This window comes from Rhododendron vialii, chromosome 2a, assembly GCF_030253575.1.
Source record: "Rhododendron vialii isolate Sample 1 chromosome 2a, ASM3025357v1".
NCBI classification, from domain to species: domain Eukaryota; kingdom Viridiplantae; phylum Streptophyta; class Magnoliopsida; order Ericales; family Ericaceae; genus Rhododendron; species Rhododendron vialii.
The window spans coordinates 11,920,063-11,939,540 of record NC_080558.1 but is presented as its reverse complement, the minus strand read 5'-3'; the positions used below and the strand labels follow the sequence as shown (position 1 = coordinate 11,939,540).

The 19,478-nt window shown below is 39.6% G+C and overlaps 2 protein-coding genes and 2 non-coding genes across 5 annotated transcripts; 1 reads left to right on the top strand and 3 right to left on the bottom strand.

The window, feature by feature from the left end:
* Positions 1 to 1,214: 1,214 nt before the first annotated feature.
* On the bottom strand, positions 1,215 to 3,760 carry LOC131317135 (uncharacterized). The gene is made up of 2 exons (XM_058346704.1): positions 3,679 to 3,760; positions 1,215 to 1,804 (listed from the first exon to the last, which is right to left on the bottom strand). The coding sequence occupies exons 1-2, from the start codon at positions 3,758 to 3,760 to the stop codon at positions 1,215 to 1,217; spliced, it is 672 nt and encodes a 223-aa protein (XP_058202687.1).
* A 3,015-nt stretch (positions 3,761 to 6,775) lies between these two features.
* On the bottom strand, positions 6,776 to 6,933 carry LOC131318311 (U1 spliceosomal RNA). The gene has a single exon (XR_009197635.1). It is a non-coding gene; the product is annotated as a U1 spliceosomal RNA (small nuclear RNA).
* Positions 6,934 to 10,317: 3,384 nt separating this feature from the next.
* On the bottom strand, positions 10,318 to 19,351 carry LOC131316157 (putative late blight resistance protein homolog R1A-10). 2 transcript variants are annotated; one of them, XM_058345435.1, is made up of 4 exons: positions 18,513 to 19,351; positions 16,631 to 17,075; positions 13,156 to 13,739; positions 10,318 to 12,513 (listed from the first exon to the last, which is right to left on the bottom strand). In XM_058345435.1, the coding sequence occupies exons 2-4, from the start codon at positions 17,067 to 17,069 to the stop codon at positions 10,849 to 10,851; spliced, it is 2,688 nt and encodes an 895-aa protein (XP_058201418.1). In that variant the 5' UTR covers positions 17,070 to 17,075; positions 18,513 to 19,351; the 3' UTR covers positions 10,318 to 10,848. The 2 variants fall into 2 exon arrangements, with proteins under 2 accessions (XP_058201418.1, XP_058201419.1); XM_058345436.1 differs by having other exon boundaries at positions 13,156 to 13,736.
* Positions 17,824 to 17,928, top strand: LOC131318287 (small nucleolar RNA snoR100). The gene has a single exon (XR_009197613.1). It is a non-coding gene; the product is annotated as a small nucleolar RNA snoR100 (small nucleolar RNA).
* Positions 19,352 to 19,478: the final 127 nt, after the last annotated feature.

The window sequence follows — 19,478 nt, the reverse complement described above, 5'->3', positions numbered from 1 at the left end:
TGGGAAAGCACTACTATTTACAGGTATGCAACCAAGGACATTCTTCTTAGGCTGAGCTATATGTATTACGAGTTTTTCGATATGAGTTCTTGCTGACTATGGCTTCCACTTTGCCTAGACTACAGTAATTTCTACTTGACCACATTCTTAATTTGCACATTAAGGCTCCGTTTGTTTGGGCATAAAATATTTTTGGTAAAATGTTTTACCTATTTTTTTGGTGTTTGGTTGTGTAAAAAATGAGAAAAATATTTTACATATAAAATATTTTCCATTAATTGGATGAAAATGACTTACCCTTAAATCTTTTGTAAATTATTTTTCGAAATGAATCTGCTACATTCTACTGCAATTCTCACTGATCAGTTTCATCAATTATCAGTCATAACCTATGTTCAATTCTAATATTCTCAGATCTTTCTACCATTTAAGCCCCTCCTCTCTCTCTACACTATTTTGCCGATTTCTAAAAATATTTTTCAAGTGCCAACTAAACACCGGAAAATAAAAGTTTGAAGTTTGTTTTTAAAAAAAATATTTTAGATGAAAAATATTTTAGTCACCTTGAATACTTGCTAGTATATACATATATATACACTGAGCACTCTAAAATGCAATGTTGATTAGCTAAATCTTTCATACTAGCTTCTCATTCGCCAAAAGATCTACGCTAGGAATTCACACGCTCGTTTTCGTGTTTTCATAGCTTGCTGACCATAATTCCTCTCAGAAGTCCCTCCTAAAATTGAACAAAGAATCTCGGCTGGTTGCATTTGATAGAAAAAGGCTTGGCCTAGCATCTAAGGCACGTTGTAAGGGCAACTAGTCTATAGAAAAAGGCTTAACCTAGCATCCAGTTGGACCAGAGGGGTTGTCTATGGACCAGAGGGGTTGTTTCAACACTGATCAACTAAACTTTTAAGAGGACGGATCAGAAAACAGTGATTTTAAATCAAATTCATTTCCAAGATAATAAAGTAACATTCACCACCACCCCTTTGCCCTGTTCAAGCATTCCTAGCCCAATACCATCATCACACTCGCCCATATTTTTTTGTGAGGAAATAGATTCATAACCAAACCAAAAGAAACATCACATAGAAACTTCTTGTTCAGCCACCACATGTCCCTATCAAGTTACTAGCAACCAATGATAACAATACTTCAAAAAAAAAACACACACACAATAACAATCAACTAATTTACCAATTAAATCAGCAGGGCATGGTATAGCGGCAAATCGGACACATGTGGATAACCGCCAGCCACCCATAAATACATTCCCGATGAAATACATGAGAGCACGGCATACAAGCAAGCTTCCCCACTGCAAGGGTCTTTGAGCACCGCTTACATTCCTTAACCGACCACAAACCATCAAAAGCCACTTCCTCTAATGCTCCAATAGATGCTTTAGTGGCAGGCACCCAGTTCCAAACATCCATTTCTGTCATAGCCCTGGCAATCCCCTCATCTCCACTCTCACCAGGTAACTGCAACATGCTAATCCCAACATCCACAAGAAGCGGCAATGGCTTCAAGCCTAAGTCCAGCATTGAACACCCAAATCTGTGCACCTCGTCTACTATTAAGTCCTTAACACTGTCATCTGGTACATATCCAAAAGGTAACCAGGTATACATGAGGTACCTGAGTTTATCCCCTGCTAGAAATTCACTGCGATCCACATTAAATACAGAACGCACTGTGCCCAGCTTTACTTCGTTGTTGTCCTCAAGCTTCCTCAGTTTATGACACATCCGCAGATCAATATAAAAGCCATCATACTGCCCTTTGTCCTTCTCTGGGATAATGCTATCATCTTGCCGACAATGATAGGAATACTTGGCTCCGTTCCGGAAACAAAATAAGAACTTATTTTTTATGTAATAAAAAGGTTTGTTCCGGAAAATAAGAAGGGTGATACTTATTTTGGAAGAATTTGTATAGGCACCGACCGGCTGAGGAGGGAAATCATACCGGTGGCCGCGCCGGGCCGTCTCCGGCCACCGGACGGCCGATCCAAACCGTCCAAAAATTCTAAAAAAAAAAAAAACAAGGGGATTATCGCGGGAATCAACGGCATCCGAGGTGTGTAGGGTGCTTGATCCGAGCACCCAATTTCCGTGTAGGGTGCTTGATCATATATACACGGAAAATGGGTGCTCGGATCAAGCACCCTACACACCTCGAATGCCGTTGATTCTTGCGTTAGCCCCCTCGGTTTTTTTTTTTAGAATTTTTGGACGGCTCGGATCAGCCATCCGGTGGCCGAAGACGGCCCAGCGCGACTGCCAGTACGATTTCCCTCCGCCGGCGCCCATTATCATAGCAACAGTTTTATTTTTTGTATAAGGCAACTTCAAGCTCAAAAATCATGTGTTTACGCAAATAATTTTCCTACCACTATGAATCTTGTTTGATAGATCTCGTTGAGATCTTTAATACGGTGCAAAAAAATTGATTTTTTTTTTCATTTACATTATTTTTGAGTTTGAAAATGTGGAAAGAACTTTTTATTTGGATTTTGTGGAATGACCCTTCTTATTTTTGAATAAGAAGTGGCAAAATAAGTACTTATTTTTTAAGAAGGTTTCCGGAACGGAGCCTTAACATCCATGTCGTATCTGATACCAAAATGAACAAACAAAAAGAATGTGTAAGAAAAATGAACATGAAGACGACTAGATGAGTAGTGGAATTGGATTTAGCCAAATCAAAAAAGGCAGCAAGCATATATAACCCGTTTATGACTAGATGAGTAGTGGAATTAGATAAACGTGAACAAAGATTGATCAATGCTGTCGAACATAATGATTTCTTCACATTACCCTTCCCCATCTTATGCTAATTCATCAATGAGAAAAATTACTTTTAAACCCCCTGGAACTATGACCCGTTTACGAGTTACCCACTTGATGTATGAACTCAAGACACTTAACCTCCTTGTAAAAACTTTATATCAATCTCAAAATCAATTGGCAATGAGTGGAGAGGTCCCAAATGTTATTAAGTGATCATCCATTCCACACCCAAGCAATGTGGGACTCTTATTTTCTTAACATCTCCCTTCATGTTCAGCCGCGTTTGAGGTCTGTCACGTGTAGCCACTTTTGGGTCCTATCATCGTGCAGCCTTTTTGCTGATCTGTCATCGTGGGGTGTGGATTTAGAATTTTATAAAATGTGGAGTGGAACGGGCCCCGCTCTGATACCATGTAGAAACTTTATGTCCATCTCAAAACCAATTAGCAATGAGTGAAGAGATCCCAAATGTTATTAAGTGATCACTCATTCCACTCCCAAGCAATGTGGAATTCATTTCCTTAACGATACCATGTAGAAACTTTATGTCCATCTCAAAACCAATTGGCAATGAGTAGAGAGGTCCCAAATGTTATTAAGTGATCACACATTTCACTCCCAAACAATGTGAGATTCATTTCCTTAGCATCCCCCCTCACGTGCAGCCGCATTTGAGGTCTGTCACGTGTGACCACTTTTGGGTCCTATCATCGTGCAGCCCTTTTGTTGGTCTGTCATCGTGGGGTGTGGATTGTGAATTTTATAAAATGTGGGGTGGAACGGGCCCCGCTTTGATACCATGTAGAAACTTTATGTTCATCTCAAAACCAATTAGCAATGAGTGGAGAGGTTCCAAATGTTATTAAGTGATCACCCATTCCACTTCCAAGTAATGTTGAATTCATTTTCTTAACACTCCTTAACCCAATTGCATTTTGGCACTTACCACCACCCATTAGTATTCTGTTAAGTAAAATTTTGGATGGAGTATTCGGTTAAAATTTTGGATGGAAAATACCATGTGAAGCACATGACATGTTCAAAGAACGTTGAAGACAGATACACGCTCTTTTTCTTCTTCTTTTTTTTGCAAATTGGTCGTACTTACTTTTTATTTGCGAAATTCCTTATTTTTGTTGGGGTACACCCTAGTGTGGTGTATGTGTGTAGGGGATTACTCCCCTTGGTCTTCTCCCCTTATATTGTTGACTGCCGAAAGGCAGTGTGTGTGCCGAGACAGAGAGACGGCAAGAGAGAGTGTGAGTGTAAGAGCTCCCCCAACGGGAAGAGTGGGGCTCCTCGGAGATGCCCGGAGAGATTGTCGGAGAGCCACCGGATCGGATCGGATCGGAGAGAGAGAGAGAGAGAGAGAGGAGTGGGGAAGCTGGTTTGTGGCTATCCTGGTGAGGTTTTTTCAATTGTATATGTGTACATATATATATACAACAAGTTTTTTCCTTGGATCTCTCGTTTGTGCTTGGTTTGTTATTTCGTGCTTGTGCTTAGAGGTGTGGATCGAGGTTGGGGTCACGACCCAACAGTGGTAACTATTGCGTCCACCCCGTTGGGCCTATTTTTGGTGATGGGCTGGATAGGCCCAGCTTTGTTCTCTTTTGTAAAACACTAGGGTAGTGTGTTGTGTGTGGTGGCTGGAAAAGATAGAAAGCAGGAGAGACCGAGAGAGAGAGAGTGAGAGTTGTGTGACATTGTATTGAGAGGAGAGTGTGAGTGATTGTGAAGCGAATCTCACCGGTGAAATTTCTCAATATAGTGAAACCCCCCTCCTCGTGGATGTAGGCCAGTTGCTTGGCCGAACCACGTATATTCGGTGTTGCTCTTTTTTTGTTGGTGCTTGTTTATTTTCGTGCTTGTGCTTGAGGTGTTGATCGGGGTCCGGCCATGACCCAATAGTGGTATTAAAGCACTGGGTTCGAGCTACGTTGGAGCACAGAGAAGCCATTAACGCTCGGTTCAAGGTTTGGTCAGAATTGAAGGTTCTCGAAAATTGATTTTGATCAGCGAGTTAGGTGCGCCTCATTGAGACGATCACATTGGTGTTGACGTGGTTGAATTTCGTCACCGGAGGAGGTCACACAAAGATTTAAACCAATTTGAGGTTTAGAATGGTCACGTGTGCAGTTCAAAGGGGTCAAGCACCAGGTCAGAGAGGGGTCAGCGCCAGTCAGGGGGGTTAGTGACAGTTAGAACCGGTTCAGGTGGGGTGTAGACCGGTTCCTGATAGAATTTTTCAATCCGAATCCAATCCTGGGCTCAGTTTGCGGATATTCAACTCGAAAATTGCCAGTACATTAATTTACAGCTTTGAAACATTGATTTTGGCATTGTTTGAGTTGATCGGGAGTACCAAGGGTTGGTTTTAGGCAATTATCTTGCTTTGGGTTGATAAAACAAGATGTCGGATTTTTGTATGAATACCATGGTTCTTTTGTCGGCAACCAATTATGCGATGTGGAAGCCGCGGATGGAGGACATGCATGCATGGAAAAATTTGTATGACCCTTTGGAGTACAAAGGAGTTAAACCGATGGAAACGGAAACAGAGGATTGGAAAAAATTGAATAGAAAAGCTGTAGGTTTGATCCGCCAGTGTATTGGGCAGGAAGTGTTTCATCATGTAGCGTAGGAGACAGACGCTTATGCTCTGTGGACAAAACTTGAGTCGATGTATTAGTCGAAAACATTGCGGAATAAAGTGTTACTGATAAGGATAAGAAGACCTCCCAGAGGAAGCCCTGACCACTTGACCAAGGAGCCCGTCACAGCCCAACTGGCACAATCATCCCAACTTAGAAGGCCCAATGAATAAGAAGACGAGCCCAAAGGGCTACATTCGGCCCACAAAGGATAGACTCAACCAACCGGCCCAAAGGGAATGACAACTCACAGACCTCGGCTCATAAAGGAGCACCGAGCTCAGCTCAAGAGGTGAGCTTGGTGGACATGACATCTCGCACAGTGGACAGAATCAGACGTATGAAGGAAGTGTTAAGGACCAAGATTACAAGATACACTATGAGTGAAACCCAAATAGTTTAGCAAACTTCAAAAACAACCAAGGCCTTATCTCATTCCAAAGAATGAGATTACAAATACTAGGGGATAGCTACGGAAGATCAATCCACCAAGAGGACTCTTAAACCTGATAAAGAACAAAGGAGTCCTGGGTGAGGACACTCCAACACCCATCCATTCCTGTTATGAACAGATGAGACCCAAGGGTCCAATCCCAATGGGACTTCTCCCAGGATGTCTATATAAAGACAGCACCTCCATAAGAGAAAGGGATGAAATTCATACATAATCAATTCCATTGTACCTCTGCTACAGTTGAGAGGTAAAAGTAGAGAGCCTTCCTGACAAATCTATTTTGCCTCGGGTTTACCTAGTCTGGTGCAGGAGAGTTTTTTTTTTATCTCCACTCTTCATTTTACTTTTAACCCATGTTTTACCTAGTCTGTAGTACATGCTCTTATATGGTTTTGGAATTTAGCTGATATCTTGCCGTCCCTCTTTCCTTTTCATTTCACTTTCTCCAAATTTTGCTGATATTTTGCTCTTTGTATATATCATGGAACTGCGATTCGAAATGTGAGAAATGGTCCATTTTTTTTAATTCTTGTTTCTAATGTTTTGGAAATTGTTATTAGTGTAATTTTGAGCACTAAAGGCAAGTTTTCAGAGTGTACTTTGACAAGGTGAGTGTTAAAATCATTTTATCGTTTTGATAATTCAATTGTTTTTACCTGAAAGAGTGTTTTGAAGCAATTATTCCTCCAGAATTTCGTTACACAAACATAAATTTTGTATACAAATTCTGTAATTTGACTTTTAAGGCCCCTTCATGTTGAACCACAACACCGGCAATTGTTGCTCGTGATTTCATGACATTGGAAAATCAGTAAGACAATATGAAAGGGTTTTCTCCATAAACATCATATCTGCAAATACTTTCAATGTACGCGAATGCAGGCCCCCATTGTCACAAATTATGACGTAAGCTCCACCACTCAAGTAGACCTTAAGCGAGCACCCCTCCTAAGTGCAATGGAGGCTGCTAATCTAGGCCATGGGCCTTATATATTGATCACCCATCCACCCCGTCAAATACTTTCAATGTATAACATTCTGACGTACCAAAAAAAAAAACTTTCAATGTACAAATGTGAAAAAGAAACACGGATATGAGTTATCAATATGGGGTTTTGTTTCCAAGAAACCTCCCTTGTCTACTTTTGTGAAATACTTTCAGGACAAATACTGGTTGCTTTTATTTTGCCTTAATTTCGTCTTTGGAAACAATGGGGGAATGTGCACTTCAATGCGGTTGTGTATAGGCGATCCTTCATTGCACTGATGTTTTTATTTCTTCTTCTTTTGTGCGTGTAATTTGCAGAAGAACAACACACCATGGCTGTCAGTGCCCCAATTTGGGGATTGGGACCAACAGGGAGTGATGCCAGATTACTCCATGGATTTTACCAAAATCAGAGAAACGAGGAAACAAAACAAGAGGGATGTGTCAAGAGCCAGTCTTGGCAAATGAAGAAGAGCTCATCTCCTCAACTGTCGCCTCCAAAGATGCGGGCGCGCGACAGTAACCTCCAGGATTGCCACCAGACCCAAGGATGGGATCGGGGGGTTTAGTAGCGGCTACCGCCACGACAAGAATTTTAAAAAATGCAATCATTATATGTAAAAAAAAAATTTATGCCCAACTTATATAGTCTCGCCACCACTAAATTTTTTTAGTATACATTTCGCCACTGCTAGGGTAAAATCCTGGTTCCGTCCTTGACCAGACCCATTCTCCAACTGTAAGATTCTTTTGGTCTGTTTGTTTATAGTTTCGTTATAGTATCTAACTCAATATAGGAACTGCCATACAGACACCTCATGCATAATTCATATTAGAAAAACTGAACCATCTTAGAGCATCTCCAGCCGGCCCCTACTCAACTTCATTTGGTGATTAGACACTCCAATAGGCAAACCCAAATCTATGCACAAATTTGAATAAAAGCTTCATTAAGGAGGGGAGAAATAGCCTTACACATTTGAGTAAAAATTTGCATCTCCCTTGATTTCAGTGAAAAAATGAATAAGACTCAACATGGTATAGGTTCAAGTGAAGGAGTGGAGTAGATTTCTTAGTGGTTTTACTCAAAATTTGAGTTTGAAAAAGAAAAGGTGTAAGGTTTGGTGATGCTCTTGGGAGAACTCTAGTGTTTCTTGGTGATGCCCTTAAGAGTACTCTAGTGTTTCTCCCATGTATATTTTGTCCACTAGTTTATCTAGTTGTAAAAATAAAGAAAAGGAAGAAGAGGATGGCATGTAGGCGTTTTCCCTAGCACTTCATGAACAACCATGTGATTATGAGTACTCATTAGAGCCAGCTAGCTAGTAACAGCTAATTGGATGGAGATGTATCCTCAAAGAGGAAAGCACATTTTTCCGTTTAGAACCAAAGATATTTGTATGTAAAAAACAACACAGAATTCTCTTTGCAATTGTACGGTGAATTGGTTGTCAGAATTCAGTCCAAGTATAGTATATATTTTGAAAGTAGATTGGTTATTTGCTAGGATTTTGACAGAAACTGAAATTATTTCCAATCCATGTAAGAAATGAACACAAATCTTGAGCAGCATTTGAATTCACAAAAAGAGTAAATGTGGCTGGCTTTTCATCATATCTTATTTATCTTTATATCTGGTTTTTTTTTTTTTTGAAAATGTTTCTGTAAATATGTTTGTTTTCTTCATTTTCATATAAGTGGTCCAACGCTGGACCCGCATGAGCAGCCGGTCAAGTAGGTCACCATGGGATATGGGTTAGGCTTTGAAACTTCATCCTCGAACAATATAGTCAATCGAGTACACCCACTAACGTACCCAAAATGAATTTGGTATATGGTTTCAATTCAACTTTGATATAGCGTGTGTAAGACATAACCAATCCGAGCCATATATTTTGAATTTTGAATAGTTCCTGGGTAATTTCTTTGCACAAAGCAATGATATTATCTCCAGTGGGAGGGATGAGGCCAGACCAATGAAAATATGTATGCCGGGGGGGCAGAATTGCCAACGATAGATCGATACAGTAACGAATTACCTAAATCAATGTTGTAAAATTGGGAACATGAGACTGTAGCTTAAAAGAGAACTATGAAAACTAAAATATTTCTCAATTTTGGTATGAAAAATAAGTACTCTTTGCTCTCCTTTCGTTTCCTGGATGTGACCCTTTCGTGTTATTATTTGTTTCCGACAGGCAAGAAGAAGCATTCTCAGATACTTCAATTGTTGTGCAAAAGCTTGAGATTCATGGAGATGACTGTGTAATGACCTAAGTATTTAGAACCTGCAAGAGTAGGCATGAATCTAACGAGGATATTTTCTTTTCTTGCACCTTTGTTGTTGGCGAATGGCTGTTCAGGTTAAGAAGTTTTATGAATTTCTTCATGATGTTGGAACAAGAGATTAATTCTTTTTTTTCAATCCAAAGCAAAAGAAAGATAAAACGAGTTAAATTGCTTGAGGATGCAGAAAAAATAAGCTGCCATTTTTCCCGTACACAAAGCTTGCCAATTTTCCAAGCTTGGCTTCACAATTTACCTTGCCTTGAGGCTTGTGTTTCACGCTCGAACCCCAGACCAGTGCACTGCATCACTTGAAAAGTTGGGTTAGTTTCGGGTCAAGGTAAAAACTGTGCCACTGAGTGGTCCAAATTCATAAAATGGTTTTCGGCTAGAATATTTAGTCAGTACTTGCCTACTTGGATCAGGAGACACCGGACAGAAAACATAATATGCAGACCGTTTCATAGACATCAATATATCAAGTATCCGCATTGAACAAATGAACTCTTGGGGTCTTTCATTCGAACCTAGCGTAGCACTTTGTTTAAAGCTCATATATGATGCATGAAATGGTCTACGAGACCTTGTATAGTTGTATACCATTTCCTCTCTAAGATATCCCGATTTATGTCAGAAAGGTAGAAGAAGTACTAATTTGAAAACATTGGGCAATTTACTTTATACTTTCTCCGTCCTTTTAAAATGTCCTCTTTTGACGTGTATTTTCTTGGACGTAAAAAAAAATATTTGCATATAACTTATTTAAGTCTTTTTTGCACTAAATTAAAGTGCTCAATTAGCATTTTAATATGGTGTAAAAAAAATAACAAAATCTTTTAGAAAAACTAAAAAAATCACGAGATTTCATGTTGTGGAATTCTTGCATACCAATCTCATTGTATTTGTTTTTAATAAAAAACCAATCTCATTGTTGACAGTATATTTACCATAATAGGTAACCAATTATGGTTTAGACGTACTTAAATAAGGGTCTCTGTTTCTTATAAATACTTAAGTCACCATCCTAGTTTATTTGAATAATTAAGTTGCCATCATAACTTTAATAATAATAAAAACCTGAAATACCCTCTCTTTTTCCCGATGAAACCTAATAACTCACAACCCATAAACTAATATATAAGAAAACTGCCCTATATTGACATGCAAAAATATACATTACTGACAAAATGAGAAAGCATTCCAACTTGTTGGTACCTAGACCCGTGACAATCATATATGCCCCGCTCCGCACCCAAAATGAGACTAGATGGCAAGATGCCAACCTGATAGAAAATACTAGTAAGAAAAAAGAGGCTGAATGAGGAATAACACCTCATGCCCAGAAATAAAAGTAACACACATGATCAATCATTCAATTATATGGTTTACGAAAAAAATTCCAAAACATCACTACGCCTTCTTCAATTTCACAAACCTCCAAAATATCAGTAGCAACAGTCCAGCAATGAAAACCTGCAATGTAAGTGCAGCAACCCAAATGCCAGTCACCATTGAATCCCTTCTTCCACGTTTGTTTGAACAACAGCAGGCCAATACATCTAGCCCCACTTTCTGACCAGTCTGATCGACCCTACCCCAATGATATTTAGCCCTTAAAAAATTTGCTTAATTACCTCAATCACTTCCAACTGTTCTCCTCATCTACCCCAACAAATCCTCAGGCAACGGCTGCAAGGCGAAATTTAGCCAATCATCATCTCCTTTCATACTTTTTTGCTCTTCCTGAATCTCCCTGACCGATTCCTCAGCGGATTGACTACAACGGAATAACTTAATTTCACGAAGGTCGTACAAATTAGCAAAATCAAGTGGGATCCCCTTCAGATACTCGCACCATTCAATCTCTAAAACCTCAAGTCTCGGAAATTGATCTGCGGAAGCATTCCACTCCTCGATATGCAGCTGCTCAAACTTCAAGTACTTGAGCTGAGAGAACCCCTCCTCAAGTTCAGTTGTGTCCCAAACTGCTCCCCAACAGGCGGAGTATAATAATTTGAGAACCCCAAGGCTCGGCAGGGTTTGGAGGATTATTGACAGCTCCTCCCACTTGAGGTCCGTAGATTTAAAAGTTAGCCGCGTAAGAGTTGGAGGAAGCTTCAGCCCAGTCACTTGCTTGGTCAGCATCCATGGTTCGACAACGAGTGTCTCGAGGCATTTTAAGAACTCTAGGTCACGGAGCATCACATCACGATCCTCTGTCCGACTTGAAGTCAGTCCTAGCTCCTTAAGATTGGGAGTCCTTCTCAAGAAACTATGGCAATGCTCACAAAGACATATTCGGTGCAAGGTAAGTAGGCTATCTAACATATTCCCCTCTTCTTCATAATCATAAGAAACATGATATTCGAATATCCCCCTTCTAGTATATAGATGCCTCAAGTGAACCATCTTAAGTATATCGAGAGGCAATGAAATCTTGGTCCAATGCCCAACTTGGAGGTTAAGGGTTACTAGGTTCGAGAGGTAGTGAATAAATAACGGTGCACGGTGCTTAAGGTCGTGGGGTATCCTAAGTGATAAGTATCTCAAATGAACTAGATCTCCTTTTCTTATTTCTCCTAGGCTTGTAGCGGACCTAAAATTCAACACCTTGAGAAGTTTGAAGTTTTCAACAAAGAATGACAGATTTTGTTTGGAAGGCGGGGAGTTTGACAAGGAGAGGCACATAAAAGAACGAAGGTTTTGAGCACGAGGCCTTGAGGAAAACTTATGAAAGAACTGAGAGCTAATGAAGAGGCGACGCTGCTTATTTGTAGAGGAAGGTGAAAGAGGATCATCCTCGTAAATTTTCACAATGAAATTATCCTCCTCAGCTTTTTTCAAGCCTAATTCACGCAGAAGATCATGGATACGACATGTTTTAATTCCTCGCCGGGATTTACTTTTCCTAGCTACCATTATGAGACTTCTATCAATAAGACCGATTAAGTAATCTTTTGCTATGTCCTCCAAGCTTTCCCCCACCTCACTTTGCTGAATAAATCCCTCCCCGATCCATAACCATATCAGCTCGCGTACAGCAATTTCATAATCTTCGGGATGTGCTGCAATATAAAGAAAACACGCTTTTAAATGAAGGGGCAGGTGATTATAACTAAGTTCTAGTATCTCCATGCAGCCCTCCTGGTTTTTGGCAATGATCGAACTTAAATGCTTGGCAACTTCCTCCCACACATAGAGTGTCTTGTCTTCCGTTGCCAGAATGCCAGCTATTGCGACAATCGCAAGTGGTAGTCCTTTACATTTTTCTGCGATTTGCTTACCGATGTCCACCAAATTCGGTGAGCATTCATCGTTTCCGAATACCTGTTCGATATATATTAGCAATATTAGATGTCTATAATTGTAATTACATACAACTTGATCCAAGCAATAGGAGTTTTCCTGTTCATACGGCGAGAATAAGAAATGTTTTAAAATAGGAATTCTTGAAAAAGAAATTATAAATCGGAAAACAGATACAACAGTTAGAGAAACATATGTTTAAATCACTATTTAGTTATATATGTTGGTTTTGTGGCTCCTCCAGTCAACCTAGTGGAGCACTCTCACCTAACCCACTCACCATTTATTAGTTAGTTTTTTTGGCCTATATAAGGAGTCGCCATTGGCTTGTAATAGTATCAGAAAATAGAGAGCAAACACGAGAGATTGTGAGAGGCTATTGTGAGTGTGTAGAGTGATTAATTGTAATCCTCTACAGATAATACGAATGAGTGTGTAGAGTGATTAATTGTAATCCTCCACAAATAATACGAATGAGTGTGTAGAGTGATTAATTGTAGTCCTCCACAGATAATACGAATCTGCTGCCCCTCCGTGGATGTACCCGTTGTCTGGAGAAACACATATATCTTTGTGTTGTATGTGATTGTGTTTGCATTTGCTTGGTTTAGATCCTATATGGTCACAACAATATAACGTACAAGAATTTTAAAAAATAAATACCTTCTTTTGTAACAACTCCCAACTGCAACTTTCTGATAAGGGATCCAAATAATGAGGGACGCAGCGGACGCTATCAGGTTGAACGAGTAGTCGACTTGTGAATAACACTTTGCTCCCCCTGCATTCCTTGGGGAATGATCTTTGGATATCATTCCAGGGTTCAATGCCCCATATGTCATCCATGACAATGAGATATTTTCTACCCTTCAAGAATTTGTGTACCATTTCTCCCAACTTATCCTCGCTATATTGCTTGTAATCTTCATCTTTTCGTGCGGAAGCTGATTCCAAAATACGAATCAACAAATTCTTCTTCATAGTTTTATCATAATATTGAGAAACATCAACCCATGCAAGAATGTCAAAGGTATACGATGTGAAACGGTGATCATACACTTCTCTGGCCAAAGTAGTTTTGCCACCTCCACCTGCACCGATTATTGTTATAATCTCCAATTGTCTGCCATCTCCTCTGTCATCAAGCTTGTCTATTAGTCTCTTTACCTCCTCCTCGAAACCAATCACCACCTTCTCTTTCACCTCTATGGGTGCGTTGCTCCCTCCTAATGAACTTGAACCTCCTACTGTAAAATAAAAGGAAGACTATGATCAAGGAAGAGTCAAAAGTCATGGAAGGAGCCATAGTAAGTGTAACAGAAAATCAAATACTCCCTCTGTCCCATATTGTTGGTCCTCTAGGAAAGGACGTGTAATTTTTTGATCAAAAAATAGAATACTTACGCACAAATATTTTTAACTTTCTTGACACCGAATTAGAGAACTAATTGAGATTTTAATTTGGTGTCAAAAATTTATAAAATTATGCACGGAAGTACTTTATTTTTTATCCAAAAATTGCACGTCCTTTCTTAGATGCCCAACAATATGGAATAGAGGGAGTATGTGTTTTGGAAAGGATCCATTCTCGTATCCTATTTAACAATACAGAGTCTTAATGAGCAATCTTTGAGCTATATATTTAGAATATTGTTGTATGTTTCACCAGACTCTCATTTAAGTCATTCTCTTGCCGAGCGAAAAGGAAAATGGCTATGGTTGTTATCTTCAGATCAATTGAATTAAAGCTAGATTAAGGGTGTATTAATTGTAGCATTGGCCTGCATATTTTTGTGGTTCATGCTACTTATTATTATGCTCCATGTTCCATACGTATTGTTATGGTGGATAATATGAATGATAAGTTGCCAGTGAATAGTACAAAATTTTGAATCTTAACCAAGCCAATATTTGTAACAAAAGTCTAGGAACAAAGATTTTAAACACAGATTCAGATACAACTGTGTCCCAGACCATCGATGCTTGTGTGAATGTGCATGAGACGGTTCCAACCGCTGCTTTCGTTGTTAATGCAAATGTTCCCGATCGTCTCAATGACTGGACTCTGACTCTACCAGGTTTCTTCTCCTTCTACCTATGTTTATATCCGTACAGATCCAAAAAATTTTGGAACCTAAATCGTTTCTCCCATAGACCCCTCCCTAACCAGGTAGAACTTATATTGGTTTAGGGAGGATGGATATTACAGTGGAGATGTAATCGTTAATTATGATTTTCGAGATTTGAGTATATATTTGTCATGTTGGTGTGGTATATGCAATTGTGGTCATCGTTCTTTAACAAGGCCTGTTAGATTGTGAAGTTGGAAAAGTCAATAACAAAGAAGGGGTAATGTTCTCATTCAAATTAGATATCCATGTTAATGACCCACATAATCTTGGGCTTATCACTTACTTTGATTACCTAGTTCCTAGACACTGTTATTGTGCTAGTTAGTTTTGTTTGAGATTCTTATCTTTTGAGTCGAAATTCGCAGGTCAAAATTACTTTTATTCCTTGCAAATTTGTTTTAAGTTCCTTGTGACCCAAGTTTCCAATTGTGGTCTAATTTTATGCATTCGGATGTCAGATATGCTCACATTCAGGTGTGTTTTCAGTTTGTTCATTGTTGAAATTAGTTGATGCTCCTATTGGCCCGGGTGATAGAGTTTTTACTTCCAAATGAAATAATGTCGCTCCTCCAAAAGTTAAAGTATTTTGATGGCTTGCAATTATGGGCAAAACCAAAACTTCTGAATTGGTTTTTAGATTGGGAAGAATGGACAGTGTACAAAATGCTATATACAGATTCTGTGGTGTTGAATCTTTAAACTAGGGATCACTTATTGCCTGCTTGTTATCCTATTTGGAATCTATTGTGTTAATGTATCAATTGGTGGGGTTTAAACAAAGACAACTATTTGGGAGTCGGGACGCCTGTCCATTATCAATTATTTGGTCAGTTTGGTTAGCAAGGAACAACTACATTTTTCATGGTACCACCTAAGAAGCACCGATACAGATACGGATACGATACGATATGGATACGCGAATACGTGATTTTCACAGAAAGTAGGGTACGATACGTTGGGGGATACAATACATTGAATATAAAAATAAATAAATAACATATTATATATATATATATATATATATATATATATATATATATATATTTAATTCCTAAAATTTCATTAATGATTAAAGTTTTCCATTACACAAGTTCACCGGATAGAGATATATTTACATATAGTTATATTAGTAATTGTATCTATATAGTTATATACATATACATACACAGCGAGAGAGAGAGAGAGAGACAAGAGAGGAGAGACAGACGAAAGACTTACAGGTCGTGAAGAGAGATGAGAGACGAGAGGATACGATCGGCGTGATTTGGGAAAAAAGATAGTATGTATAGCCCTAATTGCAATTTTAACTGATATATTTTAAGTAATAACTAACAACGTATTTACCCCGCGCACATCTAAAACTTATCCAAGCATATCCAATATGTATCCGCGTGTATCCGAAAAGTATCAGAATACAAAAATATAATCTAAGAATCAAGATAAGTATCGGACACGTATCCGGAGAGTATCCGAGAGTATCGGGTATCGGATACGATACGTGAGCCAAAATAGAGTATCTGTGCTTCATAGGGTACCGCAATTAGTTGGTGAGAAGTTTTGGATCTCATAGAACAAAGAGTAGCATTGTGGGTCAAGCTCAAATTGGGTTTAAAAGAATATTATGTTGATCAATTCGTCGAACAGTTTCAAAGTATTGTGGAAAAGCATATAATATTGCCTTAGTTACAGCCTTTGTGACTGCGTTAGTGTGATAGGCTTATGTCTGCATGTTAGAAACAAACAAGTACACACAATAAATAAGGCAATCCAAAATATGAAGAGTAATTTCTTAACTTAATGAAGGACACTTGACCAAATGCTAGGATAAATAGAAAAGGACACAAAAAAAATTTGAGTTTGTCACTAAAGAATTTGGTTTGCTCATATCATATTAACGATATGATAGTATTCTCATGCCCGACATAGCTGAAACTGAAAGCGTAATACACTTCAGATTTAAAATAAATAATTTTGAATCTTAAAATACTGAAAATATGTACCAATACCTCCACTTCCAGTAGAAGAGTGCTTGAGTCTTTTTACTGCTTTTCCATTCATGTCATACATATTCTCCTTGTAAATCTGTTTCACCTCAGCCGTAAGATTCGTGATCTCCTTTCTGACCCTTTCAAGGTCAATGGAAAGCTGATCCTGGTGTTCACGAAGAGTATTAGAGGCGAGATCAACCTTCGAAACAAGATCTACAAACAGTTCTACAATGTTCTCTGCCTCGGATACCACATCTCTAATCTGCTTCACCAGTTTCATCACTTCTGAATGCTCGTTGCGTTTCTTCTCCGTAATCGTGAGGAACCATCTCAAGTACTTTATCTCCTCTCCAAGAGATTGAAGTTGATGTTTCTCCTCTAAGATAAAATCAAGATTGGAGCTCGTTATAAGATGCTGCAAGGTCTCCAGGAAAAAATCAACAGCAGTGTCACCCATCTCTCTCTCTACGGATTGATCATATAAAAGGGAGTTAGAAATACAGGACAAGTAGAATGGGGATGAATGGGTAAATCAAAGACTTAAAATAAATAAGAGTATCTCTAATCATCACCCATTTTATTACCCATACCCATATTTTGGGTAAAAAGCTTAAAAATCTATCTCCAATGTCATACCCATTTTCCTACCCATTTTGAGTTTTACCCTTTTCCTCATCCAAATTTGGGGAGCTCCAAACCCATACCCATTTTCTTCAACACCTCTTTTCACTCCTTAATATTTACCAATGTGCCATTTTGATTTAAATTACACTAGATTTGGGTAGAAAAGTGGGTATGGCATTGGAGATGACATACCCAAATAGAGCTTTTGACCTAAATTTTTACTCATATTTGAATTGAAAATGGGTAAGGATTGAAGGTGCTCTAAGTACATGTATCCTTATTAAAATATCAAGTGGGGTTGCAACTTGCGCCAACAACCAATTAAGTAATGATAAATTATCCACAGAAATGCTTCATGCACAACGATTGTAAATGGTTGTGCGTGGAACATGAAATCGTGACCGTCGATCTCGGTAACCCGTTGACTAAAATTACAAGCACACAGTTTGGACATCAGCTACACATCTTATGGAACTTGTCTAGGGTGCATGATACTATGGGGCACGATGCTGACCTGGGGCCACCACGTCAGCCTTTGAGCAAAAATTTAAAAAAAAATGAAGAAATGAAAAATAGATCTGAAAATAACAGAGTTGGAGTATGGTATTGTGCATACAAATTGAATTGGTTCTCTAGGCCAGCCCCTAATGCCTTTTGGCTTTGATATTGGGGCATGGTTCCGCAACAAAACATGTACAAGGGGCTACTATTTCGGTGGTACTCTGAGAGCAGCCACTTTGTGCATATTGTCAATGGTTAGGTATGTCTCCAATCCTCCCTTGCCCATACCCCGAATGATTAGGAACTATATGGGTTCTGTTGTTGTTGTTGTTGGTGGTGGTGTTGTGGGGAAAGAGAGAGAGAGGAGGATGACGACGCTGCGATCACCACCGGCGACCTCGCTCATCCTCCACCTCCGGCGACCACCACCACCACCGGGTCCACCTCCGGCGACCTCCCTTCGCCAAAATTGCCCAAATCGACAGTGGTACTCACAAAACTCAATCTGATTGTCTGTGGCTACAAGTATGGTTTAAGAAGGAAAGTTTCCCTACTGACCTAATCTGATTTTTGACTCGATTCTCTCACCGGGATTTAACCTTGAAGTATGAATGGAACTGTGATTGAAAGAAAGATGTGGACAATCCCTTCCATTTAATTGGCCATTGATATTTTGATCGAGAGAGGGAATTCTTTCAAATGTAACTGAAATACCTCCACAACCACAAACCCACCCAAACAACCCCAGCCTTATTTTGAGAGAGAGGAGACATACCAGTTAGAGAGAGAAAGTGCTCGGAAGAGAGAGAGAGAGAGAGAGAGAGAGAGAGAGAGAGAGACAGAGCAGAGGAAGCTTTGTCACCTCCCAAGAGATGAGAGAAACGGAAGTTACAGTGCAGGACGGCTGCCGTCGGCTACAAAAATCAGCAACGGCCAACTACATTGACCCAGAAAGTTAGTGAAATCTCACTAATCATCATAAAACATATAAGTACATGTCATCATAAAATTATTTAATCAGACTTTGGAACTAGTGAAATATAGTGAATCTTCACTGATCATCATACCCTTCTTCTCATTAAAAATGTCCACTAGATCTGAAGGTGTCTTCAACGTCTGTGCTGGGCGTCAACGTCGATAATCCTTCTCTGTCTATAAAACTTTCCCAACCCTTCCTCACCTGGGCCCAGTCCATCGACAGAATCGAAAAACCCATCGGAAAACTTCCCCAATCCTTGTCTCTAGAAATTAAGCCGCCGCAGCCCCACCACCACTTCACGGTCCGTAGGACCAACACCATTCGAAGGTGGGTGGCCTGCCCCGCCTAGAACTTCATCGCTAGTACTGGGGGTCGGCGGATCGGCGATGGTGATGGGGATCGGCGGTGGTGATGAGAAATCTTGCACAGGTGGTGAAAACGATGTAGTAAGGGATGGAGAGAGCCACAACGACTTGACTGAAACTCGTGGAGGCAGCGAAGTCGGAGAAGATGACGGATAGGGGAGGGGAGAGAGAGGAGAGGAGAGGGGAGAGAAGGGGTACAGATTGGCTGATTTAGGACCAGCGGATGAAGAAAGGGTCGTCGGTGTTGATGGGTGCGGAGGAGGAATCGAGTGGTGGGATTTGGAAATAGAGGCGGTGGAAAGGGCATTATTGTCTCAGTAAAATAAAAGATTGGACCTTAGACATTACAAAATTTCATAAGTGGGGACACGACACTCAACTAAAAAGGAAGGTGGAC